This window comes from Mugil cephalus, chromosome 15, assembly GCF_022458985.1.
Source record: "Mugil cephalus isolate CIBA_MC_2020 chromosome 15, CIBA_Mcephalus_1.1, whole genome shotgun sequence".
NCBI lineage: Eukaryota > Metazoa > Chordata > Actinopteri > Mugiliformes > Mugilidae > Mugil > Mugil cephalus.
In genome coordinates, this window is record NC_061784.1 from 7,095,446 (window position 1) to 7,123,341 (window position 27,896).

The 27,896-nt window shown below is 45.2% G+C and overlaps 1 protein-coding gene across 1 annotated transcript; it reads right to left on the reverse strand.

The window, feature by feature from the left end:
• Positions 1-55: 55 nt before the first annotated feature.
• rnft1 (ring finger protein, transmembrane 1) lies at positions 56-3,975 on the reverse strand. The gene is made up of 9 exons (XM_047606916.1): positions 3,778-3,975; positions 2,492-2,946; positions 2,331-2,407; positions 2,148-2,248; positions 1,825-1,978; positions 1,575-1,733; positions 1,428-1,493; positions 1,240-1,341; positions 56-1,088 (listed from the first exon to the last, which is right to left on the reverse strand). The coding sequence occupies exons 1-9, from the start codon at positions 3,801-3,803 to the stop codon at positions 954-956; spliced, it is 1,275 nt and encodes a 424-aa protein (XP_047462872.1). The 5' UTR covers positions 3,804-3,975; the 3' UTR covers positions 56-953.
• Between the last annotated feature and the right edge of the window lie 23,921 nt (positions 3,976-27,896).

The following is a 27,896-nucleotide window of genomic DNA, read 5'->3' on the forward strand; positions in this document are numbered from 1 at the left end:
TGCTGATATTCTCTGAGGTCACTCCCAGTTTGCTACATAAAGGAAAAAAGTCAGCTGTAATTCAAATGTAGATCTTTATTCAGATACTTTGTGGATCTTAATGGATAAAAATAACACAGTGAATGATTTTCATACGTAAAATAGATGTTTCTCCCAGTCTTTGGTTTTGACAAAAACGGGGCGGCGTCACCCCCATAGAAAAATAATTTATTTGTAAATCAATCTCTCAAGCTCGGCTGCATCATTTTCACAAGTCATGAAAAGTTTAGCAAAAGGCAAACTGTAAATCTGTCTTCAGCCTGCCACGTCCATGCTTGTTGTGACTTTGTCGCGTCACTGCGTACACTAGAGGTGTTGCGTCGTCGTCAGCCCTTAAGGTCTAACATTGAAATTCAAGCCCAGGGATTCATCTATAGCACAATTTTTCAGCCTTTAAAAGAGTTGCTTCCACAAATTGAGTGAGACGGGTTCGTGGAAGGAAGAAAAATCAGTTTAAAATACTTTCTTGTATAATTCTCTTATGGTTCCAATATTTACAAGTAGAAGAAACGAAGTGTGACAATTTCACCTCTGTCATTAGGAAAGAATATGCCAAAATTGCAGGTGATTAAAACCAACACAACACAAAAAAAAAGCATAACAAATGGCAAAATCAAAAAAATACTGAGGGCGTGTAATATAATTAACTTGGAAGTGATCAGTAGGGATGTCCTGGTAATAATAATAATAAAAAAAAAAAACAGAAACAAGCCTACTGTAGGTGTGAGTGCTGGCCTCAGCGCGCAGACAGCCCAGCCCTTTAATGACTAATGAAACAGTGTGTACGACATTACTTGTCAATCGGGTTTGACATTCATGGGGAAAAAATAATAATAAAAAAAAATAATCACATAATACATACAAGCTAATATCGATGTCCCACACCCGAAAGCTCCTGATGTGTGCCTCGTTAATCAGTAAATCTGCAGGTGTGGAGATGTGGCACCGTCCCTCCATTTGTAGACCTTCTCGGTGATCACCGTGCGGCAGAGGGGGCAGCTCTTCTCCCGGTTGAACCACAGAGCGATGCATTCGTCACAGAATATGTGCTGCGCGGCAAAGACGCGAAAGCACGTCAGCATGTTGAACACGTAAAAGACTTAAGTTAATCTGATTTAAGGGATATAAGGGACCACAAAGTGTGAACCGAATGAACTCCTTCCCACCAACATGACCTGCAGTTTCCGCTTTTTGTCTCACCTGACAGAGCAGAGACCGAGGCTCCCTGTACTCTCCCTGACAGATGGGACAGATGTCTCCAGCCTCGCTGCACTGACTCCTTGTGGCTGCTGCGCCTGTATGCTGAGAAATCGAAACCGAAAGAACGTCACCACTGAACACCAGGTTTGAAAGTTTAATATTTAACCAAGAAGTTGTTTCCCACTGACCTCGCCCATCAGAAATACCCTCACAGTTTTCAGTAAAGATGAGGACTGTGTGTACAATCCTAAAAGCTGAAAGAAAAAAAAACAAGTGTTTTCACTTAACTCTCAACGTGGGAATGTGTTACTGCTTGTTAGTTCGCGCTATCCGACCTTCAGTATGAGGTAGAGCAGAGCCAGGAGGATCCCCAGCGTCAGTCCAGGGCCGCCGTCCGTCTCCTGGTAGGTGACCAGGTAGCGGAACCACAGTGGAGCAGGTGCTGTGGCCTGGTGGACTTGACCGAGCTCTTCAGTTAGCATCAGCCAGCGCCCCTGGAGACATACAACAAACTTGTGCTCCTGCCAATACACAGAACTCAATCCATTAAATCAACAATCAAAAGGAGAAACCTGACGATCTTACCTGGGTTCTGTAGGTCACCAGTGAAGAGGGCACCAGCAAAATAAGGCACTTAATTCCCATAAAGAGGAACTTTATTATGAAATTGGTGATGCCCACGACCCATAGAATCTCCCAGAAACCCAGCGGCTCAATGGTTGGACTCAAGAAGATGAGGCTAGAAGAAGGGCCACATTCAGGTCAACACATCAGATATTTCTCCGTTGTAACACGAAAGTAAAAGACGGTTTTGTTGATGCTGCTATGGCTGACTCACTGGCTGAGAGCTACTGTTTACTAAATAAAGGCGTCATGTCATCAGAAGAGAGAGAAAAACTAAGCCTTACCAATAATAAAGTGTCTCAGTGAGAAACGTGTAGTAAAGCAGGAGGGTGGAAGAGACCAGGAAGACGAGCAGCCATACGCACTGCAGCTTTGAGTGACGGTCCTGAGGGAATACGACAACAGAAACATCAGATGCAAATACACTCACAAACACGTCACGGGCGCCCTTACAGTTCTTCACTTACCTGAAGAAAGACTTGAGTTTGAATGCTTGTATTCACATATAAAAAAGTTGTGAAGAGCCCGACCCCAACTGCTAAACCTGGTGAATGAAGAGAGAGAGGTTATGGCTCGTTTTGTTTGGAGTTCCCAATCACGGAATATCGTTTGTTTAACTCATCCCCACCAAGAGCATGTTGGATGACCAGCTTAGCACACAGTATGACGAGGAAAGGAAGACTCTTCTGGAGCCAGCGGAAGAGGCAGCGGAGCTCGGACAGGGAGGTGCTGGGCTCTCCGGAGTCCAGGTCGGAGTCGGACGGGTCGTGCTCGGGATCTGAGCTGGAGTGGTGGTGCGCCCGACTGTGCCCGTGCGAATGCGAGTGGCCGTGGGAGCTGACCCTGGACCTCCTGGACGACGCGCCTCCACCCGACTCCCCGGGGCCGCCGGTCATGGGCACCCGCACGTCACCGCTCTCGGGGCAGACGGCGGCGGCGGCACCGGTGACCGGTGCCCTGATGAGAAGCTCTGGTTGCAGAGTCAGGGATAAACCGTTTCCTGCATGATCCGCCCGCTCACTTGAATTTGGCTGCATTACAGCCGGATACTCTCTCAGCTTTAGGGTTCTTCTGGAATCACTCCTGAGACACAAAAGACAAACCTCTATCTAGCAATCAGCCACAACATTAAAAATGTTCCTAATATTGTGGAGGTCTTCCTTGTGCCTCCAAAACAGTTGTGACGCATCAGAGAATGGACATGACAACAGGATGTTGTTAGTGGCAGCCAAACACCTTGTGCCGTTTGTCATGTTTTTTGAATTCATTAACCATTTTTGTGTGTGTGTATCTGAGTGTCCTTGCTATAGGGTCCAAAAGGTCCAAAAGTTTTTCAAGTTTTCATATTGTGTATTGTCACAATATGCTCAATGTTAGTGGTTTTAATGTTGCAGTTGATTGGTGTCCAACAGCCACAGCCATTATAAATGTATTGATAAGTTGACCGGTACAAACAGCATGTTTGAAGTCTGACAGTTTTTCTATGTTCAATGTTATGATTCAGCAACGATCAGAAAGTTCAGAGAAAACAGTCTAGTCACCGCTGTTGTATTATTTTACAAAGTTTACGTCCAAGGTGAATGACAGAAAAGTGTAACTCAAGTTAAGTGTCACACTGGCAGTATTTCATTCCAGAGAATTGATTGTTGATGACTGTAGTCGGGTTAGCTAAAGTTTTGTTTGCTGGCTCAAATTGACTCAATGTCACAAATAATAATCCCAAACTACGGAAACGGAGTGTGATCATATCTTTGCAACTATATCGGTGTAGACATAGCATTAAGTCAAAGGGTTCAGCTCCAGTGACAGACGCAGGTAACGCACAGCTGGCCGCTTCCTAAACACAACTAGCATTAGCATTAGCAGCTAACAGATGTTTTCTGTGCGGCCATACTTGTTAAGGCTACAGCTCACCTGTCAGTCTGCACCCGGAGTTTCATGATAAGCTCTTAGTCCCCATCTAGTACAAAAGCCCAGAACGCCAAACGACACTAAAGAAAAAGGAAACGAAAATAAAACTAAGCTGTTAGCTTTCAGGCTAAGCCATAAGCTGCCCGTTCAGACATCCTGATGCTGTTTACGGCAACAGACGTCGCAAACGTCTTCTGTTGGAGTTTTACGGCTCAGAAGACGTGAGTGTGGCAATGCTACCACCTACTGGGAATATGGATAATTGTACCCATGTTGAAGGGTCACAGCCTATGCACATTAACACAAAACACATAGATATTTCTTTTTCACTTCTCTCTATTTATGACATCTAATTTATCACCATATTTAGTGTTCTTTATTTTCCTCTGATTCAACCAAAACACAAAAAAAGTTAACACTACAGTGAACTGAGTCATTTTTGATCATTAGGATGAATGCAAATGAGAGACTCACCCTCAAGAAATGGTTCTTCTCACAGGTTGGGGCGCTGAGTAGAAGGTATGCAGCCGAACCAGAGGATGCAGGCGGTTGTGTTTCGACTCTGCCAAACTAGCTCTCATCTTCTCCTTTCTTCACTTCCATTACATCTCATTTTCCCCTTCACACATCACACCCTGAGCCCCTCTGCCGAGGAAGACATCGAGCCATTCCCAGTCGACAAAAGAGCTATCTATTCCCGAAGCCAACAATCTGTCTATGCACATTAGTGCTATTATCACTTGCTTTAATCACATCCACAGCAAGACATTTGAGCCAGAAGCTTTAGTCTTTTAGATTCAGGCTCAGATTATTTGCCAAAGGTATCACATTACGTTCCTGTAATAGGTGCTATATCTTGTGATGTGGAGGGAGGGTTTCTTGCTCGAACAGGACATCTGAAAAAGCTGTGGGTAAAGGCTTTAGAGTAAAAGTTGGAGCTGACTCACTGGCTGAGATTTCTCACAGACATCTCCTCATGCACTATTTATCGGAGAGATTTCTAATTCACAGCGCTGGCTTGGAGAAAAGGAGTCTGATTTCCAAACCACAGCGGTAGACCCTCTTCGCCTTTCAGCATACACATAAAACTCTAGACATTATGCAGACAGACTTCAAAACACTATGAGAGACTAGAGATATAAAGATAAACGGTTTATGGGATTTATGAAAATTAAAATGAAAACACTGTTTGCCTATGCAACCTATGTGCAACATATTTAAACTGTATATATTTGAACTTATATGCTCAAATGAAGTTAATACAATTTATTTATGACTGACATTAATGTACGTGTTGAACTTGAATCAAACTTTGAATAGCTGTAGTCTATAACACGTAGTTGGGTAGTGATAATTTATGTTGTCACTGTCATTTTTATTTCAAGAAGGACAGAAAGAAGCAACAGGGGTAAATAAAACTATTAATATGTTGAGCAATTAAAAAAGTTTAGAGCAGGACTCTCTTGAAAACTGGATTCTGATTGGTCAATCGACAAATATTTGGTGAGAAATCGTTTCTATATCATGTCTAGATAAAATACAGGTCAATCTGACCAAGGCGAAACCAAACTAGTTTGATTCTACTGCTTCTGTTCCTTCAATTCAATTTAATTTATTTAAGATATAGTGCTGCAACCCTTCACTGTTATTGTCATAGTATTGACTTTTGAATTTCTCTTTCCTGTTTCTGTCTTGAAAGCTTCTTCCTTGGTGTGTTGTTTCTTGCTTTACTTCCTGTGTTTTCCCTCCTTTGATTGGCCTCTGCCCTCAGTCTCACTTGAGCCTCATTAGTCTGTTAGTGAAAAAGGGCTTGTGTGTGTTTATATGATCCTGCCTTTCCCTGTACGTCGCTTTGTCTTTTGTTTCTCCTGATGGGTTTCCCCTTGCTTCCCTTGTTTATAGTCATGACTTCCTAGCTGCTAGTATTTTTTTATTTTTTCCTTGTTCCTATGAATCATTTCCGTTGGATTGCTCCTTTGTTTGGACTCATTTGGACTACCTGCTTTTTCACGGCAGCTCCTTGTGTCACTACCTGGAGTAAGTTTTCATAAGACTGAACTTTAATATTTCATCCAGTCTTGCTGCCTTGTGTGCACATCCACCATTTGGTTCCTTCCTCTTTGCACCATATCATAACAGTTACAGCTATTTATGAAACGGGTGAATACGCAACTGTTGGCATGTCTTGCCTACAGTGGCCAGACATTTGTTTTTGCCAGTGTAGGGGAAAGAAGAAACCTTGAGGAGAACCCAGCTGATATGGAGACCAGCGAGGTAGGGACAGAACAAAGAGGGAGGGAAAAGAAAGCAGAAGAAGGAACCAGGTGTATTTATAAATTCATCTGGATAAAGAACACATGCGCCATTATAAAAGTGATACTAGGTGAGGTTGCATGTATTTGTTGTTTTTTTTTGTTCTTTTTTGTGGTTTGTTCTTTGACCCTTTTGTTGAAGTTAAATCTGTGTGGAACATCTTGTTTGAACCCAAATCTCAACCCAATCCATCACCGCCGGGATTAACGGGGGCCAGCTGTGAGCCTGGCCGTGGCAGTTTTACATCGGTGGACAATCTCACCAGCGCTTTTATGGCCGACTTCTAGCAAATCCCTGCGGTTGGGTAATAAAGGCTTGTGGAAAGCTTTCCAAGAAAAGAAAGTCTCAATCAAAGCAGCAGAGGCTGAGATATTTAGACTTTTATTGTCTGAAACGACTCGGTTCCAGAAAAACCCGGAACGCTACAATGCTCATAAAACAGCTCAACTGCATCTTTTAGCGTCGTATCGATCAAACTCCAGTACGTAACGCTGATGAGGCTATTTGATTCTCCTCCTGCAGTCAGACGGAGCGAGCCAACAAACTTACAATATGTATGCTGTTAATCTTTTTCTATTGCCTGCTGCTTCTGGGCCCCCGGCCAGGCGTCTGCTCTTTCACAGCCGTGCCTTCCTGCCTCTGCTCACCTGCAGCTCAAGGCACCTGATATGATCTTCCACGTTATAATAAATTGTGAAAATCAAAGCGGAAGAGGGCGGAAAGTGCTATTGAACCTAATCTCCTCTGTGACATATTGTGTTTTGTGGATTATAGTGTGCACTTACTCCTCTTCAGTTCCTCCTGTGGGATTTGACTCAGAGTTTCAGCACTGACAGAGGTATGAAATATGCCTCTAGTATTTTTGGGGAGATTTTAAACAACTACTCAGTGAGAGAACTGTCTTGACTGGACTATGGGGCAAGCGATCAGTCAGGTTCTTAATAAAAGAAGAAATGCTCATAGGTTTTAAATTCTGCCTGAAAACTGGGAAATGGTTTAAAAGGAAAGGCAGGCTTTTACAGGAAAAAACTGCCCTTGTGAAGGATTTAAACTCGAGAGCTAAACCATCAGGACTGCTCCTGCCAAAACATCTCCAGGCCAACGAGAAGAGTCCCTGTGCTTCCTGGCACTGACGCATCAGTAGCAGATTCATCAGGTCTTGTTAAGCTGTGATTCTTTTTATTTTATTTATTTTTTTTTTTGGAGGTGTCAGTGGCTCAGACCTATTCCAGCACATCCCCACAGGCGGTTCATGGTTTGTCCTTCTGCAGGCCAGAGCACTGCACGCTCTGTGGAGATGTCCCCGCCAACATGAGCCCAGAGGCTTTACACTTGTTCTCTTTTTTTTCCACGACTAACATGTTGCTGAGGAGAACCGATTCACAATCCAATACTGAATTTTTTTTTTTCTCCTGTTTAAGAGTTTTCCACGAAGCCATCCAGTCCCTTAAACACACTGAGTGACTATAAAATACACCATTAATATTTACAACGCTGCACAATCTACTCAGTATTATGGGCTTAGTCTGTTTGATTGCTTGTCACAGAGTATTTTGTAGAGGTACTGCAAGGGGAGGGTTGCATAATCTTTGGTTGATTAGACATTTTTCTTATATTTATTTTTTAATTCCCCCCACAAATTTAAATTTCTTTAAATGCACATTAACATGAACCCAATAGATATTAGTAAAGGGATAAGAATAGCTTAATATTGAATGCAAAATGAGAATAATGTATATTTATAAAAGGAACAATGCCAAGTTTAATATATAACACCGATAGTAGGTAGGGGGTCCCTTCTTAATCTCCATCAGTTTGGGGTCCTTGGCCTGAAAAACATTGAAGACCCCTGCTGTATACAATAAAAAAATATTGGCTTTTGAGCATGCGTTGATACAATCTAAACATTATGGTGTCATCTGTGGGCTGCCGTCATTTAAAATTCAAACCTGTCCAGTACTGGGAGCGTTTTATATCAACTGAAACTCTGACATTCATTGTGCTTGTTTGCAAAAACTTACTTAAAATACCTCAAATAAAACGTTCCAACATGTCTGATCCTGTGCACAGTGCGGTTAAAGATCTGAGTCTGTGTATTCAACAGCTCTTTAACTAAAGTCCCTTTGGCCTATTTCTGTTAAACTAGGTTTGTTTTCTCCAAAGCCTGCCTTGGTTCTTCTAGCCTCCGCACAAGCATTAAGTCAGCCATTGTGGTAGACGGAGGTTAATGTACTGCGGCCGTTAGAGCTGTTCCCCAGCTCTGCTCTGCTCTCTGTAATTGTGTTATTGCACTGTACAATTGTCAGCGGAGTTGTACTGCCCCACTCAAGACATCTGAGCCAAGTCTGTGCAGGGAGGTTAACTTGACATATAAATTGCTATCTGCCAAGATGAATGGGACTCGCCAGAGAGCAGACGAGGAGAGCGGTGACCTGACATCTCTTCTGACAGACTCCGTATATCCCCAGTCATCTTCCTCTCTTCCTTGTGCTCTGTACACAGAGCCAACAGCTGCCTTCTCTGATGTCTTACTGGAGCAGCCGGGGATCTAGCTCTCCTGTCGTGCGCACATGCAGTCAGACACGTTGGTGTAATTCCCGACTCTGAACACCTTTCACTTCTATATTATCAAACAAATGTCAATCAGTGCTTGTGTGTTCAGCTGGTCACACCTACGGTGCAGCTTGAAAGTTCTTGCACACACCAGTTTTTTACATTTATGTGTAAAAGTGACTCAGATCAGCAGACCTAATCAACTATTGTGCTCGAGTGTACATATCTGTGACCTGCAAAAGTAAGTGAACCCTATGTGCAGCAATGAGAGTAACTGAGATGTTGGTGGGTTTTCTCACATCAGTCCCTTGCTTCAGGTCCTTCCACAACATTTTTCCTAGATTAAGGTCAGGACTTTGAATCTGTCTTTCCAAAACTGTCATTTTGTTCTTTTGTAGATTTGCGTACTTGAGGCCGTTGTCTCACTACGTGGTCCGGTTTCTCTTAAGATTCAGCTCATGGACAGATGTCCTGACATTTTCTTATTATAATATGCTTATATAATTCAGAATTCATTGGTCCATCAGTGACGACAAGCCGTCCTGGCCCTGATCCAGGAAATAGGGAAATTACCACCTCACCGTTTCATGGATGGGGTGAGGTTCTGATGCTGGAACGCAGTGTTACTTCGTCTCCAAACATGAGCCTCTTATTAAAGGGTAACGATTATACTCTGGTGTCATCTGTCCACAAAACATTTTCCCCACAATCTGCCTTGTCAACATGATGTTCAGCAAACTGCAGACGGGCAGAAAGGTCGAGCGGCGGCCCCTCCACAGGCTTCTTCGCGCCACCTGTTCTAGTGGTAGGATTCATGTGCACACTGAACGTGAAGGAGGCATGCTTTACCTCTGGAACCTTGGTTTATGCGTGTGTGTGTGTGTGTTTCCAGGAGTCGGCCTTGCGTCTGAAACCACTTATTCTCGAACCGGTTTTGTGAAAATGTATCCCCGGTAAGTTGAGTATTCAGCACTGCGTGGCATTTTACAAATTCCAGCCTTCCATGCAGACATTACAGGGAGTGTCCCATGTACGGCAGCATCTAATATTACTTCTGGCCTTCCACATGTATTGTGCGCATCATAAAGTCACAACAGGGAGGAATGCAAAGACACTGAAGGACAGAATTTGCCTGATAATTTCCAGCAGGTCACTAATTTGTTTTTCCCAGCAGGTGGCGCTGTTTGATAAGTGATGGAAGGGACAAGCATGAGCGCAGAGGAATAGCGATTTTAGGGAACACGGCAACACAGTATGGCAACCACTGCCATCAAAGACATGTAGTTGATGTAAATTCAAGACTACTAATCTTTCTCTTAACTAACTTAACAATTCTTAACTAATTTTTTCTCTTACCATTTTAAACCAGTCCTCAAGAAACATCAGGATATGCAGGTTAACTAAGCTGCAGAAATCTATAATATTTGTTTCAGAGAAAGGTGAACAGCAGATTAATGTAGTTCTGTGCTCTTTGCTTGTCTCCGCAGCACACTGGAGGCTAAGGTGAAAACAACGCTTCCACGGTGACCTCCGTGTCGCTGCTCTCTCAGAAGCCTCCCCCTTCCTGATCTCCAAACCCTCTTAAGGCCAGGTAGCCACTCACGCAAGTTTGTTTCAGTGCCACTATTGTGGCACAGTTTCTGTTCTTCTCTCTTTCATCTTAATAGATGGGGTTCTCCCCAGCGGAGGCAGGGGAAAAAAAAAGAAAAAGAAAAAGAAAAAAGCTGCCTTACCAACCACGACACGGCCCCTCAAGTGTCAGTCTGATTGATGTGCACAGCCTGGATCTAGGCCACTGCATTAGCTGTTGGAGGCTCCCAGCCGCTCACCATGGAGACACATCGCTGCTCACATCTTGTCGCTGTCGTGGTGTAATTGTTTTGTTGTGGCTCGGACTGGGTGCGATGCGGCGCCCATTTAAATGTTCACGTCGCACCGGGCAGCTCAACGTTCGCGACCTGTTGCATTTGCTCAGAGCTGCTTGGAGACGTAGCAGAGCACCCACTCACAATTTACCTGCACTCGCTCAAATGGGGTTTATTAACCTTTGGTTTGCAAGGAAAAAAATCATCTGTCCTTTGCTTCGCCACCTTTTCAGGAGCTATTTACTGCTGTCACACTTGTGAATGCAGTAAAAAAAGAATGTCAGAATGAAGTCAAACTTAAAAGCTGCTGTGGTTCTTTAAGAGGCACCATGATGTTTTCTATTGATGGGATGCAATATCTCAGCAGAGGTCCTCCTCTTCCACCGCCCTCGCCTCCTCTCTCTCTCTCTCTTTCCCCCTCCACTGCTAGCTGGAGGCCAAGAGCCTGGGCCGCCATGCCAGTCCTAATAAATCCTCAGCCGAGAGTGGCGGCAGCAGCAGCAGGCCTGCATTCTTCAGGAGCCAGCACTTCCCCTAATCTGCCCCGGAGTTGGAGCAACAGTTGGCCTGGCTGTCGGGGATGGGAAAGGAGGGGAGAGGAGAGGAGAGGAGAGGAGAGGAGAGGAGAGGAGAGGAGAGGAGAGGGGGGAGGGAATGGGGGGGGCTCCCTGGTGACAGGAGCGTGATGTATTTGTAAAAACACTGGGAATGTTGGAACTGGATATGCTCTCGCTCTCCCTTAAGCAGCGGAGATGCAGAGGCTGATTTTGGCAGATGTGTTCATTTTCTCAAGCTCCCTGTGCTAAACACAGAGACAAACAGAAAGCATTACCTTACCTGCCTCACTCTTTTTTTTTTTTTTTTCCTTTTTCCCCCGTGATGTTTGACACTTTGACCCCCTATGATGATGATGATGATGGTGTGTGTGCGCGCGCGCGTGTGTGTTTGTGTTGGACAAAGCAAAAGAAAGGACGGGCTTCACGGACGAGGAAATGCCTTGCAGATGTGTGCAGCAATGTAGCCACTCGTGTAAGCCAGGGGATTTTTCTTGGCGGCGAGAGGAACATAACTCTGTGTTGTAAACGAGAGTGAAGGGTTTCATATACAACATGGAATAGCCGAAATGTATTTACATCTCTTAAAGCACATCTGACTGTGAGGGTGATTAACGGCCTGATCGCGTGTCAGAGCCTGGTCAGTGGGGAAGGTTTTTTTTTTTTTTGTCTAGATATATGCGCCTGACGCAGTCTTCGCAGGGCAGCTCAGACCCCCGTGAATGAATTCCTCCCTGCTGCTCTCTAGTTTCAATTGATCACTTTAATTTGGCCCATAATGAGTAGGAGACCTCCTGCCTGCAATTAGTGCACGGGTGTGTATGCGCGCGGACCGTGTTTAATTACTGCAGCGGATGGATGTCGTGTGGCGCGGCAGGATCCGACAGGAATGGGAGGATCCGCAACTGTGCTTGGCATCGGCTGACCCTTCTGCCCACGGAGCATCAGGGCCAGGACTTAGCTTAATGCCTTCCTGTCTCAGGGAAAAAAAGGCAGCTTTTCCTCCGACTTAATACCACAGATCCCGGCATTTGACCTCGCGACCTGAGCTGATAGACTTTGGTTTAAGGTTTGTCGGAGTAAATCGGGACGAAGTGCGTTCGGAGTTGATAATCCCTCTTTTAATTAACTTTATCTCATTGAAAAGAATCATTTTGAGTTGAGAAGGCAAAGCGCATATTGTCGGCGAAATAAACCGATACAAGAGGAACATATTTAAACACATCTCCTGTTCTTCAGCTGGGGTTTTTAAGGGATTGTGTTTCCATTTTTATTACCGATTTGACTCCACAGCATTTCAAAGAGAAATGTTACTTTTGTGACTCTATGTGCATATGTTTTCAGCTTAACATCTGACATAAAATGCAGGCCGTACTGACTTATCGTGACCACACTTTTTGTGGAAATTTGTGCACGGCAGTAATAACACTGTTGTGAAACCTGCATCCAGTTATCCAGGAGTTCACGTCCTCGGCGCGGCAAAAACAAAACTCACCCCTCGACACCCTCCCTTCTGTCTCTCATTTGTCTCCCTATCTCTCCAGCATTTGTTTAATTAAATCATGCTTGCTCATCAGCAGAGGAGGCTGAGCATCTTTTCGTTCTTTCTGGGCAAGAGCAGCAGCGGCTCCCCTGGGGCACGGCGGAGGGGGTGGAGGAGGTGGTGGTGGTGGTGGTGGGCCCGGTTCGGTTTGTGCTGCCTGTCTGTATTGAATGCAAATGAATCTCTGCTCCCGCCCCCCCTCGCCCACCCCACCCGTACCAACCCAGGCACCGATCCATCTCTCGCCATCGCTCTCTCCCTCACTGTCTCCCATCCCATCTATCTCAAGGTCCTCAGGGTACACGCGCCATCCTCCACCTTTGTTTAAATCATGATAACAAGGTGCACTTAGCACTCAGCTGTCATGCACATCCAAAATGGTGGCTTTATTACGCTATAGTCACGCCGGTCGCTGAAGGATTGCGAGCACACGGGCACGACGGAGCACACTTTTGTTCCACATCCAAAACAGGCCTCCAGTATGTGACGCACTACTAACGCATGACGCGGTTCAAGGGCTGACTTGTCCACTCCTAGATGGAATAAAACCTCCACGCCACGCCTCTTCACCTTCACTTGAGCCCCCGATTGGGTTTGAACGCTCCTATTAGCTGAGCGCCGGTAGACCTTTCAAGCATGAACGCTCCATCTCAGTACAGTACGTGGGGAAATATATTAAACTTTGGGTGATTGTTTATGCTTCATTAATAACTGAGTGCAATTATTTGTTCAAGATCTCTTATCTCCAGTAGGACTAACCTCCACCTACACTTAATTATCTTAGCGCCACACTATATCACGATAATTTGAGCTGCGTAAAGCTGGGTTTTTAATGATCTTGCGTGTGCGATTACTGTGAAGCTCCTCCGCCGGTACGGTAGGATGGATGCAATTTGTTTTCCTCAGTCATTAAGCAAATAATGTTGACTGTCGGTAGCCGGCCGCCGCCGGAGTCTTCTCCGCAGTAAAGAATAACACGGCCGCACAGGTAGAGCTGACGAGCTTCTATTAGAGGCCTTTGCTTCTCTGTTTCTCCTTTATAAAGCTCATAAATATTACTTATTGTTTCCAGAAGAAAATCAAACTACTGTATCGCTTCTCTTTTTTTTTTTTTGTATTCTCTCCAGCTTCGGGCTGCAGACTTGATTGACCTTGCATCCTAATACATTTTTATAAGCACATCCCTCAAGATCTTCGTGCCTGGGAAGGTTAGAGCAAGAATCGCACAACAGTGTTACTGACTATTTATGGCCTCCACAGATCTGGTAATGCAACATGACACAAGAAACGCATACTGCTGATGGAAGACCTTGTTTCCCCTCCAGTTGCTAGTTATTGAAAGCATACATTATAAGCTCTGAGAAAGGATAACAGCGGCAGGAAGCCGTGGCGTTGGTGGGTTTCGCATTGCAGTTGTTTCGAGCAGAAATTAGACGGGTACGTCAGAATAGTGGTACAGTAAAGATAGCACTTTTTGTTTCTCGCTATAGGTCTATAGGCGAAAGTCATGGTGTTGTTGGGTTTCACATTGCAGTTGTTCATGTTTTAAGCTTCAGAATATGCTGGTATCGCAAAGCCGAAGCTAACATTGTTTGTTTTTTTTTCTATAGGTCCATAAGCCTATGATGGGGGGGGCTTGTGATTTGAGCTCTTCCGTTGAAGGAAAAGATCCTTCATGCTGCACAAGAAGTTGAGTCAGCTCTAAAATATGATCCTGCCCTTGTACCGAGTAAGTCCCTCCAAACTGTTCTCACAGCCGCGCAAAATGATAGTATTAAGAGTGACCTCTAGCCATACCTGCAGCTGGTCCTCCAGACATATCGTATGTGCAAATGAAGCACAGGGACAGAATGAAAAGAGGAAGATGACACAGTTTTGCATTCAGCTCAGGAGAGCAGCGGAGCCGGCGGTGTGACTCTGAAATAACAAGTGAGCATAGCACATCTGAGAAATGTGCCCAGACACGGCATCGTTAGACGTCCGTAGCGCTCGCGTTACACGGATCAGACAGTCGGATGCTCCAAGGTGAGATTTTGCCACACGTGACCCCGGTTTGCCTCATGTTGTCAAGCGAGTCCGTGCCTCTGTGCTGGCGACATCTGTGTCCGCGGAGCGGCTCAGGGGCGCCTGCACGACACAGATTGTCGCACAAAATTTCAGGACAAAGAGGACAATGAGGTCGGCATGACTCTGTGAAAATCCTTTTATCTGATGAATTCAATGGCAGCCGACACCACAGGTCTTCAACACAGGTTCCGCGACCCCTAGGGGTCCGCAGAGGTATTGCAAGTGGGTCCCAAAAACTTTGGTTGATTATACATTTTTCATATATATATATTTTTTTTAATTTCCCCCCCCCAAAAATTTAATTCATTTAAACAGACATTAACATGAATCCAACATATTTTAGTAAAGGCTTAAGGCACAGCTTAATATTGTATGCAATTTATAAATAGCACTAGGTCGAGATTAAAGTAGAACACATGGTGGGAGGGAATTATTATTGAGGAAATTGCTCTTCTGTCAAGGTCCTCATGTAGTTATGATTAAGCAATGATCTGGAAATGTTTTTAATGTAAGCAAACATAAACCTAAACCCAACACGTTTGTTGTCTGAGGAAACTTTGGCAGCGTTCAGCAGCTAAAACTGTGCAGCTAAAACATGAATTTAACAGATTTCATTTGTCCCTCGAGGCCGTCAGGCTTCAGGTTTTTTATTGCATTACGTTCTAAGTTTAGATTAGTTTAGTTATTAACAGTTTAAAGACTTTCTTGCTGAGCTTAGCCTTCACTTTAAAAGTAAGGAATGCTCGCAGTTTTTGCCCATGTGGTGTTTGAAGGAGAGATTTAGAGCCACAAAAGCAAAGTGAGACGTGGGAAAAAGCGGTTAAAAATCCCAAGAAGACATGCACATTCTGTGCAAATGAGTGATGTGTTCTAATATTTTCACTGTACATTAGTCCTGATCTTCAGCTTCCCTATCCTGTGCAGACACATTTATTGAATCCCTCCCTTCACTGTGTAAAGCACTCAGCCGTCAGCATGTGTTTTGTGCAGCGCTCCTGGAGTGTCTGCGGTTATTTGAGGACATCCAGAGGCAGAGACATTCATCTTAGGCAAAGTCTCACTGTTCGCACTTAAGGCTGTAATTTTCATCATCTCCGTGCGCCCCTTTCTCTTTTAGTTATTTTTTGTGTGTGTCATACATTTGCTCCTTGCTTCAATTCCTCTGTGTCTTTACCTCTTTTTCTGCCATAACTGTTGTTGCCGCCCGTGGCCTCAGCTGCGGTGGTAGATATCTGAAATAAACGCTTACTCCGTCTCTCTCTCCTTCGGCCTTCGGGGGCGAATGCAGACTGATGCTTTTGGCCGTGGAAAAACTGTGGCGAGCGGGACGGTCAACATTCCTGTTAGTGTAGCTCACCCCCGCTTCCGATAAGGGCTACTTAGTGTATTTATATTGTAAGATAGAATATGATTTAGAATGGATTTGGAATGCATCCCAGAAAGTGAAGAGCAGGTATAATGCTTCTGTGCAGATGAACTTGATGTGCGGAGGGATGCAGGTATATACAGCACCGCTGCACTGCTGTATAAATAGTCAGAGGTTGCGTGTGTTTGCAAATGAGCCCACACAGCAGAAACGGAGCGTATTAGGTGTGTGTGTGTGTATGATCGTGTGCACGTGCGTATACATACTTGAACATGCGCTTGTGCTGATGCATTTGTCTTTGCACCTGTTTGTGTGTGTGTGTGTGTGTGTGTGTGTGTGTGTGTGTGTGTGTGTGTGTTTATGTGTGCACATGTGTGCATGCGTGTGATTGACTTCCCTCGCCTGGCTGTGTTTGTAAAAGCTGAACGTCGTTGCCTCTGAGACCCGGCCCATCCAGCGCCTCCAGCTGCGGGCTTTAACCAAAGCTGCTGTGGGCTGTGTGACCCACCCACATCAAACGCACGCGCGCACACACATCAAAACACATACACACACGTCAAAACACACATCTTAAGCTCCACTTTATGCAATCAGTGTCCCCCATTTACATACATTACCATAGATCATACATGTTGAGGCTGCAAGCAAGGTCACGGGTAAAAAGATCCCCCGTATAATTGGGAGGATAACATCATCTCTGATGGCTGCAACAGCACATCCTCGGTTTAATACACGAGCTGTAGACCTGCCATTTGACATTGCCCTGCGCCGTACGCACCGCTACCTGCCACAACCACTCAAGACACGTGAAATGCATGGACGTCATCTCCACGTAATTGCAGGGTGCACCAGCGAGGGCGTCTCTTTAGTATAAGAGCCCTTAATGCTAAACAATGGGACCTCTGTTTCCTCAGTGGAGGTATGTAACAGCATGTGAGCTGACAAAAAGGGGAGTGGGCTGGAGTCAGTGATGTCTCTCTCTCTCTCTCTCTCTCTCTCTCTCTCTCTCTCTCTCTCTCTCCCTCCCTCCTCTCCTCCTTTCCTATCCCCCTCTGCTGGTTAATATGCATTTCATCAGACGGGAACCGTGCTCTCTTGGCTCGTCTCTTCCACTCACAGCAGGACTCCCTCCAGGATTGGACGGCATGATTCTCCAAGATGGCAGCGGGTCCAAGCCCACTTTCCACTCAGCCATAGGGAAAGCTGTGGATAATTCACCTCTCCTCTCTCTCCCGTCTCTAACTGAGATGGATGCAAATGAGGTTTTCAATACCTCTCACTGTGCGTGCATGGGTGTGTGTGTGTGTGTGTGTGTAGGAGGCGGTATGCCTTAAGCAAGAAATGGATTGGTCTGTGTCTTTAGACTGGGCCCGGTGAGGCAGGCGGAAAGTATAATCTGATTTAAAGCATGTCAAAGATTGTGAATAATTTCCTCATTACCCCCACCCCTCCCGTCATTTTCAAGCCATATTTAATTTAACAAGAAGGGGGGAGAAGAGCGCGCGCTCGTGCTCGCGCACGCGCACGCGCCTTTGTGTGTATGTCACATCTCCGCCGAAGACCGCCTCATATCTTCCCGCTCGAGGAGGAAAGAATTACTCCTTGCATACTCCCGCTCCGTCTCTCGCTTTGCCTCCCTCTCCGACCCCCTGAGAGCTACAGCTGTCACAGTGTCACTTTTCCCATCTATAATTGAGGAGTGTGCACTGCACAAAGCCCATGAAACCATGTCAACCACTTCCAGTTGCTCCTGTTAAATAATCAGGCAGAACCAACAGTGCCAGGGGGGAATATGCCGCCTGTGCAGCTGCCTATATCGCTGGCTTGTGTAATCAGTCCCCAGCTTGCCCCCTCCTCGCCCCCGACCCGCTCAAAAGGAATAATAATAATAATACACAGTCTCCACTGACCCCTGTTGCTGGACTTGTCCAGTCCAAGTTGTGTCCAGGTGTCCTGATGACCAGCTTTTGTTAGCTGTCAAGAGTAAATGGAATGGAAATGGGAGTGTCACAGTTCGAGCGCATTCAACGCCCCGCGTTCGTCCAGCAGATGTCCTCGGTTTCTCTTCCTGATCCGGGGCTGCCTCGCCCACTTCACCTGGTGACCGGTTACCGATCGGCTCAGCTGTTCAGCATTCAGACTTTCTCTCTCCGCAGCCCCTCCGCTGACAGGTCGCGTTTATATTCCTCCGCCCGCCTGTGCCACAGTCTCTGCCTCCCTTGCCCTCTGGTGTTGTTTGGCTGCCTGTCACCTGTCTGCAGGCTTCTGCTTTTTAACAGAGATGTTTTTTAAAGCTGCTTTCTATTTTATATCGGATTTAATTACAGTTGCATGTTGACGTTATGAGGTGCGATTGGGAACAATTGACAGTGCTAAATAGATGTTTGGAGATTTTTATAAACTATTTCTATCAAATCTTCAAAGTGGCTGTCTTCATATTTCATGTCAAACGTCTCTGCAGAGCCGAGCGCGATTAAGCTGCACTTTGCTTCAGGCTCGGCTCTAAAACGAAGCCTAATTTGACAATTAGCTCACCTTTAACCTTCTGATTAGTGAAACGCAGTGTGCTATGAAGAGGTGAGTTATTATTTTTTTTCTTTTTTCACCTCTTTTCGTCTCTGCCCGTCTCCACCCCCGTGCCCCTCCTCTCTCCCTGACATCTCGCGGCGTCAGGAATCAAAGCGGGCGGAAAGCTCCCAGGAAGGCGTTGGACGTGCTGTGAAACGGGCGCCAGGCTCCCGCCCTCACCCTCGCCCTCCCCTCCTCTCCCCGACCCCCGTCCCGCCCTTTCCCAGGCCACCGTGCAATTGAGCGTCACCGCCTTCTCCGTGGAACTGCAGTGACTTGCACCTGCAGCATCTATTAGAATGACACCACCTACCCTGATGATTATTAGACGCATGCCTCGCTCTGGCGGCACGGCTGTGCGTGTGGAGGCAGGAGAGGGGGGAGAAATGGTTAAGGTGCAGCGTAGCGTAGTGCAGTTTGACATGAAAGCAAGCCTTCAGCCACTTCAAAACTACAGAGAGCGGCTCACGTACAGTAAATAAGCAGCGCTGCCAGGAGAGGAGCTGAAATGATACCGTAGCCCGCATGCAGAAATTGTCCTAGGCGAGTTTTGTCTGCGTTGTGTGATCAAAAGAGCTGTCTGGATGTGTACACCCTCCACACAAAGGTAGAGTACAGCTTAGTAATGAAAGATCTATAATTACTGTGTAGTGAACAGTAGTGGAAACCTCCCACTCCAGGCTTTTGACAGCCATACAGCTCTCCGTGGGGAATGAGGGATTCTTCGTGTAACGTGGCTCTCTAATTTATAGGATGTAAGATGTAGGCTATGGTGCAGGCCCCAGCTGAGAGCTATCAACGGGCCAGACATTGTTCCGCTCTCCATTCATACGTCATCTTATATGTCCCGAAGACAAGATTACCGGAATACGGTATATCTTTACATTACCAGACATCGTCTAAAAAGGGGTTAAGCGCTTTAAGCTATGGATCGGCGATGAGTTAGAATAAAACAGGGTTATTAAAATCCCTCCGGCTGCCGCTCGTTCTTTTTGCAACTGGGTCTGATCGTCTTAAAACGTCCTAAAAGTTCTAGTTTGATACAGTAGGCGCACTTTGCCGTACGCACGCCGAGACGTTATTGGTTCGCTTCTCTAGTTCACGCAGGTCATGAGGAAATTTGTTTCTAATGGGACTCAGATGGACGAGGTGGGGAGCACATTCCACCGTCTGCCTTTCGACTCTAAATGCGTTTTCGCATTAGAACAATGTGAAACAGACCAAGTCAAGTCGGGTCAGTCACAGCCTAGCTTATTATTTCTGGTCTAGAAACACTTAATTATGCATTAATAAAGCTGTTACACCTTGTAAAATATTGCTCACTGGAAAAGTGTAGCTTTTTTTTTTTTTTGGCTCAAACTGAAGTGAGAATTAATTTTCCAGTGTTGTCAAGGGCATTTTAGGTAAAACTTCAAATACTAGTTTTAATAGTATTGTATTAGATATTTATTTTACTATTACTTTCTGTAGTGCCAAGACCTGAGTACTGCATCTCGTTCCTTCATGTTTTTTCATGGTGTGAATGACGAACTAAAGTACACAACATTATACTTCACAAGCTCGGTGTTTATTAGTGACATGACTGGAGTCGTTTGGTTCCTCCTCTGGTGAAACGTTCTTGGAAGCTCACTGCTTGGCGAATGAGCCTCAGTGTTTGAAGTCTTGCCTTGGCGCACATTAAACACATTTTCTTAGAGACCAAAGAGTATTATTTATCCTCTTTTCTAAACTACCCCCCCCCAAGCAGGTCCTCCAAATTGAGCTGGCAACCTTTTGCCTCTGAAACTTTCGCCTATAGGCCGCCGCTGCTGCTCCTTGCAGTAAAAAAAAAAAAAATGTGTAGTTGTTGTAGTGTTTGCTCATTCAAAGACATCCCAGCTTAACATCCCTCTAATAACCCATTCGGCTCCGCCGCTTCTATATTCTTCGCGTCGACGACACCAGTGCCAGTCGTCCTCGCGCCGTGCGTTTCCCTGTGATCCGCCTCCTGTATGTAATCTGAATGATGATGGGCTTCTGGGCCGCAGTGCCCCTCTGCCAAGCTTTGTTGTTGTTTGCGCTGACACATGCGGCGACTGGAAAAGGTCAATGGCTTCTCCCGCGGAGGGAAATAAGAGGACCTCTGGATCATAACTCCTGCATATCTATGAGCCAGTGAGAGCGGCTGTGACTCGCTTCCGTGGATTTATTGACTAGCAGACGAGTCTAAATGGGGAGCCATAATTGTGCGGAGACGCAGGAATCCAAGCAGGCTGTATTATGTTAATGTGGCGTCTGCTGCAGGAGAAGAAAGCACTGTAGAATAGTATTTGTGTTTTCCTGCCACTCAGGGCGTGCGTCTCATGAAAGCAGCCGGCTTCAAGGTTTTTCACTCTGCGTGTGTGTGTGTGTACTAACCAGAGCTATTCATAGCTTTGATTGCCCCTGAGCACAGCTTTGTCTGTGTGTGACTGACTTGCCAAGCTGCAAGACGCAAGGAATGACTGACTGCGTTTGACTTTTTTTTTTTTTTACTCGGTGCGCGCATATGAGAGGCTTAAAATAATTAATTAATTTTTAGTAATTCTTTTTAGGAATCTGGATGCGTGGCGCATTAATTCAACTCCAGCACACTGCGAGTTACCTGCTGTGGAGCGAGCGCAGTGAATCAAAGCGGGGCGCTGCCGTAGTCGGCCAGCTCCTCCTCGACTTGTGAACACCACTCTACCTTCCCCGCTCAGACCTTGTGGTTTTTTTTTTTTGTTGCTTCAGCAGTGGCTGGGAGGCAGCTGCTGTCTTCAAGCCTGCCAATCTTCATTACTGGCTAAAATGGAGTAAATTGATTGGAAAGATTTTGTTATTTTCTCCGAGTGAAAGAGCTGACTCCCGGGGAACTGATTCCTGTTCGTATGTGTTTGAGCGAGTTATACACAGTGTAATGGTGCATGCACATGTGCAGCGACTGGACAGCATAATAAGAGCAAATGAGAATGTAGAGGCCAATCCAATAAAGCGGCTCTGACATAATACCACCTGGCAGTCGCTACATCGCCCGACTTTATGCGCTCGCACGTAAAGAAGCGGCACTGATGCCGACTTACGATGGAAAGACTTTATCGGTCGCACAGCTTGTTCGGTAAAGTATATGAAAACGAACCAATTTAGATTTTTGCGAGTTTTTGTCAAGGTTCATATCAGAAGGCTACCGTATCTGGACTTTTATGCAGCCATTCAGCAAGTGCGAGTCTGAATCTGATGAAACGAGTGGCAGATCTGTGGGTGCGCCCTCTGTAAAACAGATGAGGGGCCAGATTGTTTAGGAGCAGACAAGAGTCAAACAGTAAAGACAGCTGCCACATATAGAGGATGTGAAATTTTTCAGCTTGGCTCAACAACATTTTCTTTCTCAGTTTTCCATTAAATTCAGAACATGTTGTTCTCTTTCTGGAGTTCTTAGTTTTTATTCCGGTGGCAATGATTTACGACACTGTGCCCCTCAAACGACCCAACGCACGCAAGGCCCATGCCTACAGATTAACGCGACACACGGATTTGATCTAAATTCTTTCATACCTTTGCGTCTAATACTGTAGGGCAGAATATTATAGACTGGCGCGCAGTACAAAACCAAAGTGAAAAAGGAATTGGAGAGAAATGGAAAAGCGGACAGGGGAATGACAAATTAAGCCATGTAAGGAAAAGAAGAAATGAGAAGAGGTGAAAGGAATCCGCCCGCACTGCCGGCCCAAGTCGACTCACGTACAGTAAAAGTCTGCATGTCTGCCAAAGATCTTTTTGCCCTAAATGAGGAAGTAGACTGCAGACGTTCTGTGAGTAAAAAAAAAAAAAAAATCATGTTTACCTTTATTTATTAGATTTTCCTTTCAAACACTGTTATTATTGAGCAAGGAGCTGAATGGAATATAATGGCTTATTTTGTTGACTCCTTATTAAAAAGGAGGCAACTACTGAAAGCAGCTCATGGTGAATTTAACTTTCGGTTGAGAGAAAAGGAATGTGTTGTGTGTCCCATACCACACAGAAGATGAATATATGCACAGCTCACGGACACATATTCCTCTTTAGTGGTGTTCACACAAGGTCGCTGCACGACCAGGCATCACACGAGCCCGTGCGCAGGATTAGACGCGACACGGCGGTGGGTGGAGGAGGCGTTGTGGTGATTCCATCCGCGTCGCTCGTGGTTGTAGATCGGGAGGCTGCTGCACTCGTGTTTAAGTGGTATTTAGAGGTCAAGCTGTACGTCACGCGTGCTGCTGCTGCTGCAGGGGCCTCGCAAAACGGGATGATGACCTGGCTCCAGTGTTTGTTCAGACCATGGGGATGATATCTGAATATCACATTACAACGTCCAGCGCTTCCCTTTTACAGCTTATTCTCTTCCCATGTATTACCCCCAGGTAAACATCTCTCATCGTAACAAGGCAGTTTAGTTAGATTATTTTGCCCCGCGCTGGGACGCTCTCCGGCCGCGATGTGTGTCGGGATTGTTCTTAATGGATTCCTCGTGTTTTCAGCGGCCCACCAGTCAGCGTGTCCTTGACTCTGTCAGCCGCAGAACATAAAGAGAATGTGATCCTGTGAGTGTGTGCGTGTGGTATCTATATAGAGTGTGTGTACCTGCTTAGCATACATGTGTGCCTCTGTTTTTTTGTTTTTTTTTACGTTGCGTGTGTGCAGACGGTGCAGCAGCCCCGTCCTCCACCACGGCTCAGGCCCAGGCTCTGCTCTTCAGACATCTTGTGCATCTCTGGTGAATAATCAGGTAATTGATCATAGAGACAGGTAATTATTCCTGTGCCAAGCTCACTGGCAAATGAAAAGTCCGGCAAAAAGCATCCGTCTATTCCAACACTGCCTGGAGTAAGAGGACAAGAGAGGAGTAAAAATGGGACTCTGGGAGGATAGATGGCCAAATGAAAAGGCCTTAAATCACAAGCAAGCTTTTTTCTTTTTTTTCCTAGAGCTTTTAGCCCTAACGTATTATATAGGTGTGTTCCACGTGTCCACAATCCTGGATTCTATAATAAACATGGAGATTAAAGGAAGGGCTCCCTCTTGGGTAGCTCGAGTTCCCACGATCACACTTCAGGAGTTTAGGCAGAAGCCTGAACTCGTGATGGCTGCTGTTTCATTCCCCGCGATGATTAGAATATTTAAGTGGTTAGGTGGCGCGTTTCACTTGGACGTGCCGTGGACAGGGGTTCGAAAAGGTGAGCTGCCGCTGGCGTGACAAAGTGCTCGCGGGCAGAATTCTGCGTCCGCCTGCCTACATCTGTGATCTAGATTGCTTGCTTCATTGGTGTCATTTAGGTTTGTTCTGGAGCAGTGAGTAAACCAATCTTCTCACATACACCCCTGTCTGCAGTTTGCCCTGATTTATGAACAGGGAATAACCCAGCCGAACTTGAGGCTCATTTGTCACCTGTCATTAAGATGTACTGGTAAGGTGTTTTCTTGTTACAAATAGCCCCCCTCAGCTCCCTCAACCCCCTCAGTGACTGTGCTGCTGCTGCTGCTGCTCGTGGGCCTGTGTGGTGGAGAACAGTGGAGGAAGAAGAAGAAGAAGAAAAGGGTCCTGCTGCCTCTCCAGCTGCCTGGAGCTCACGCTGAAGGGAAGAGTACTGCGCGTCGTCCAGTTCACCCGTCGTAATTGCGTCCACGGCGCAAGATCTCGTTCCCCTCGCAGCGATAACTCGTTGTCATTTTTCATTTTCACGAGTGAGCGTTCCATGCCTTTTTTTTTTTTTTTTTACCCCCCCTCCCCTTCCTTTCCTTAAACCCCCTCCGTCCTTGCTCACGCACCCCTCCACCATTCACAGAAGTGGTTCCGCTCTTGTGGGCTGAAACTCCCACTGGAGACAGACACTTATTTGGCTCCGGGATAAGGCTAGATGTGTGCTGAATTGAAATGCTAAGTCTAGCATGAAACTCCGGGGCCATGGGAGACTAATCAGTTGTTGAGAGGCAAATAAATAAATAAAGCCATACAGCAAATCTAATTTAGCCCGGACATATGTTCCTGCATGTTGTGAGCCTAACTGCCGCTAAAGCCTTATAAACATGCAAGTGCATGAGTTTTTTTATTTTATTTATTTTTTACCCTTTGTCTCAGTGATGGAGGGATAGAGAGGGGGACATTATCCCCAGAGAGGTGGTGGGTGAGCCTGGCTGGATGGGTGAGGTTGAAAGAGACACCATTGCAGATTTGTCATTAAATATGTATTTCTTTCAGCAGAAATCTAAACACACACACACACTCCCCGCAACTGACATTCAATTGGTATTCTCCGAGCTGTACAGGGAGGGGGGGCTGGAAAGAGGGAGACAGACACAAAGAAAGAGAGACACACAGGCCGAGATGGGAGAACATGTTTGACAAGAGTGAGAAACAAAGGCAGGAGAAGCTGTCTAGGGGGAAAAGCCGAGCCTGCGATCCAGTTAATGCGGCTCTGATCAAATGTGTGCGTGTTAAATATTCAGAAAGTAAACAAGGACAGAGAAGCTGGAATATGAATGGGAGCGTTGTCAACCAAACGCGCCCTCATCAGATTTCTCTTTTCCCCGCCACTGTCAAAATTCAATCTGTTGTTCCGGTGCAAGAAGTGGAGCATGTGTGACAGCTAAGATTACACATAGCTACACGGCTAACACTGATTAATAACGCAGTCTAATTATAGCATCCGGAGTTGAACTCGTGGGCTCAGCAGTCAAGTCTGTTTCCATAGAGGCTCTTGGTGTGTGTGTGTGTGTGTGTGTGTGTGTGTGTGTGTGTGTGTGTGTGTGTGTGTGTGTGTGTGTGTGTGTGTGTGTGTGTGTGTGTGTGTGTTCATTTACCTGTTCATACAGCACAGAGCCGCTTGGATGACTTGCGACAGCAGCATTTATGAGGCCACAGCTTCAAATGGCGTTTGCAGACATCATTCACAGATTTGGGGTTAATCCCGAAACGAGCTTCTACATTCGTAATTTTGCATTATTATTCAACAGCCACGGAGGTTGGAGAGGATGTACAGAAAATACACTTCTCTTAAAGCATTTGTCATAATAGCGCAGAAGGCAGAAGAGAGCAGAAGACTTTATTTTAGTAACCAACTATCCTATTGCTGGTATTATGTTTATCATCAGTGTTTTAGTGTGTTCATCTAATTGTCAAGTTGTAGAGACACTTCACTCTAAACCACGCTGATATTGCTGCAGTGCAGGGTCATTAAAGTTTGCTTTCTGGAACAAAATAAATAAATAATACAAAGACTTGTTTTAATGCACTTAAAATGAGCATAATGACATCTCACAGAGGAGGAAGGAACATTTGGTCCTCATGAGGACAGAAGTATGAACAGAGTCACATCCAGAAAAGTCATTGGAGTCAGTCCCACTCTTTTCTTGGCCATATCTTTCATCTTATCGAGCATCCACAGGCACTTGAAGAGAGTCTTCTGCCTGTTACCTAAGGCTAGAGCCAGCAGACGCAACAGAATGACAGGAGACAGTAGTCACGGGAGGAAAAGCGAGTGAGGCGGCATCAAACTTAGATAGACCGGTTGCTGAATGCGTGTTGTGGTTTAGTATAATACTGCAAACTGGACTTCAGAGAAAAGCAGATAATCATAAACCTTTTACCTTTTGTACCACTCAGAGCTAATTTTCCATGACCGAAAGTACCTTTCCTCTAGAGAAGACCTCATACATACTGGTGACGATGGGAATGAATTGCCGACTGGCAGGTGTCATTTGAATTCAGTATGTGCACCAAATGTATTACATGTTACAGATATGAAAATGATTCCAGGCCTTTGGAGCAAGGGAGTGTGCTTCAAACTTAAATATGAGATGGTTTATTACTGTCTGGAGTTCTTTTATTTCCAATTGTGCAATCTGGAAAAGATTTTACTCTGCGGCGTGAGTTGATTTCAGGTCCCAGGTCAGTTTAGAAATGATTACATGCAAGATTGTAAGAAAATGTCCACTTGGCGTAAAAATGTCATTATAGAAGGCTAGGACCATTTTCTCTAAATTATTTACACCCACTCTGGTCTTCTGAGGTTCTTGCTGCTTTTTCCTTCGGGAAGTGAAGTGTACCGCCTAATGGTTTAACCGATGTTAAAATGCACACATACTGATGCTTTTTGGAATTATATTGCACTCTCCAGTATGTTTTCTACTTGAACATGTCTCAGAAGGAGCTGGTAAAAGCTGGGACATTAACCCTTTGACTTCCACGCTAAGAAATGCGATTAATCGCGATTAAATATCATTCATTTTTAATCTAGATTAGTAGCAGTATTATGACGTATTATTAAAATGTTCACACAATTGTACAGATTCGTACAATATAAATACTGAAGCTGTATGACGTCTATTTTTGAGCCATGGTCATCATATATAGCCACAGATTAGATATTTGTATAAATAATGTAATTACACATGGGAAAATTTGTGTATTTTACAAATTGAATGATTAGAAAATGGGTACATAATGACAAATTAAGCATTTTATTGTCTTTTACTACAAAAAAGATCAACTGTGCGGTTACAATGCCAGTCACAGGGTTAAAAAGATAAATAAATAACAAGTGCTAGAGAGAATTAATCATTGCAGTGGTGGTTTGTCTTAAACCTGTACTGTGCTTCTTGCTCCCTATCTTCTCACAAGGGGGCGGAAAGGCCAGTGAGGGTTATTAAATTTGCACTCAAGGGCAGTTCCTGTTGTGGAAAGGGTTAATTGTGAGCTCAGAGCAGCAAGACCTTTCTGAATCTCAGCTCGAGCTCACACCAGCTTGTATGATACCCTGCCGAGACTATTTACCTTGAAAAACATGGAAATAGCATCGTAGCATCCACAGACTCTGACTGAGAGAAGCTTTCCTCCTCCCTCTTGATCCGATCTCACAAGGTCTGCGATAACCCCCCCCCCCCCCCCCCCCCCCCCCCCCGCACTTGAAATGTACAATTAAATGATGCCTTAAATAGCTTTAGTGAGGCGTTCTGATGATTCACCCCAGATGTTGTATAAAACCTATTTTTGATCAGAATGACCAGCTTCTTTAGCTGATTTTCCAATCGATTGTGTTTCTGGTGTGTGATGTAACACTGACATCGTAAACTGAAATGACTCTGTTGGTCTGACGAATTTGAAGTCAGCGCAGTGTAATGACATGGTTATCTGTCAGTCAGCATCAGTTTACTGTTCAGCTGTTGTTTTTTCATACTGAAATATACACCGATCAGGCATAACATTATGACCTATGACCTAATATTGTGTAGGTCTCCCTTGTGCCTCTCTGTTTCAT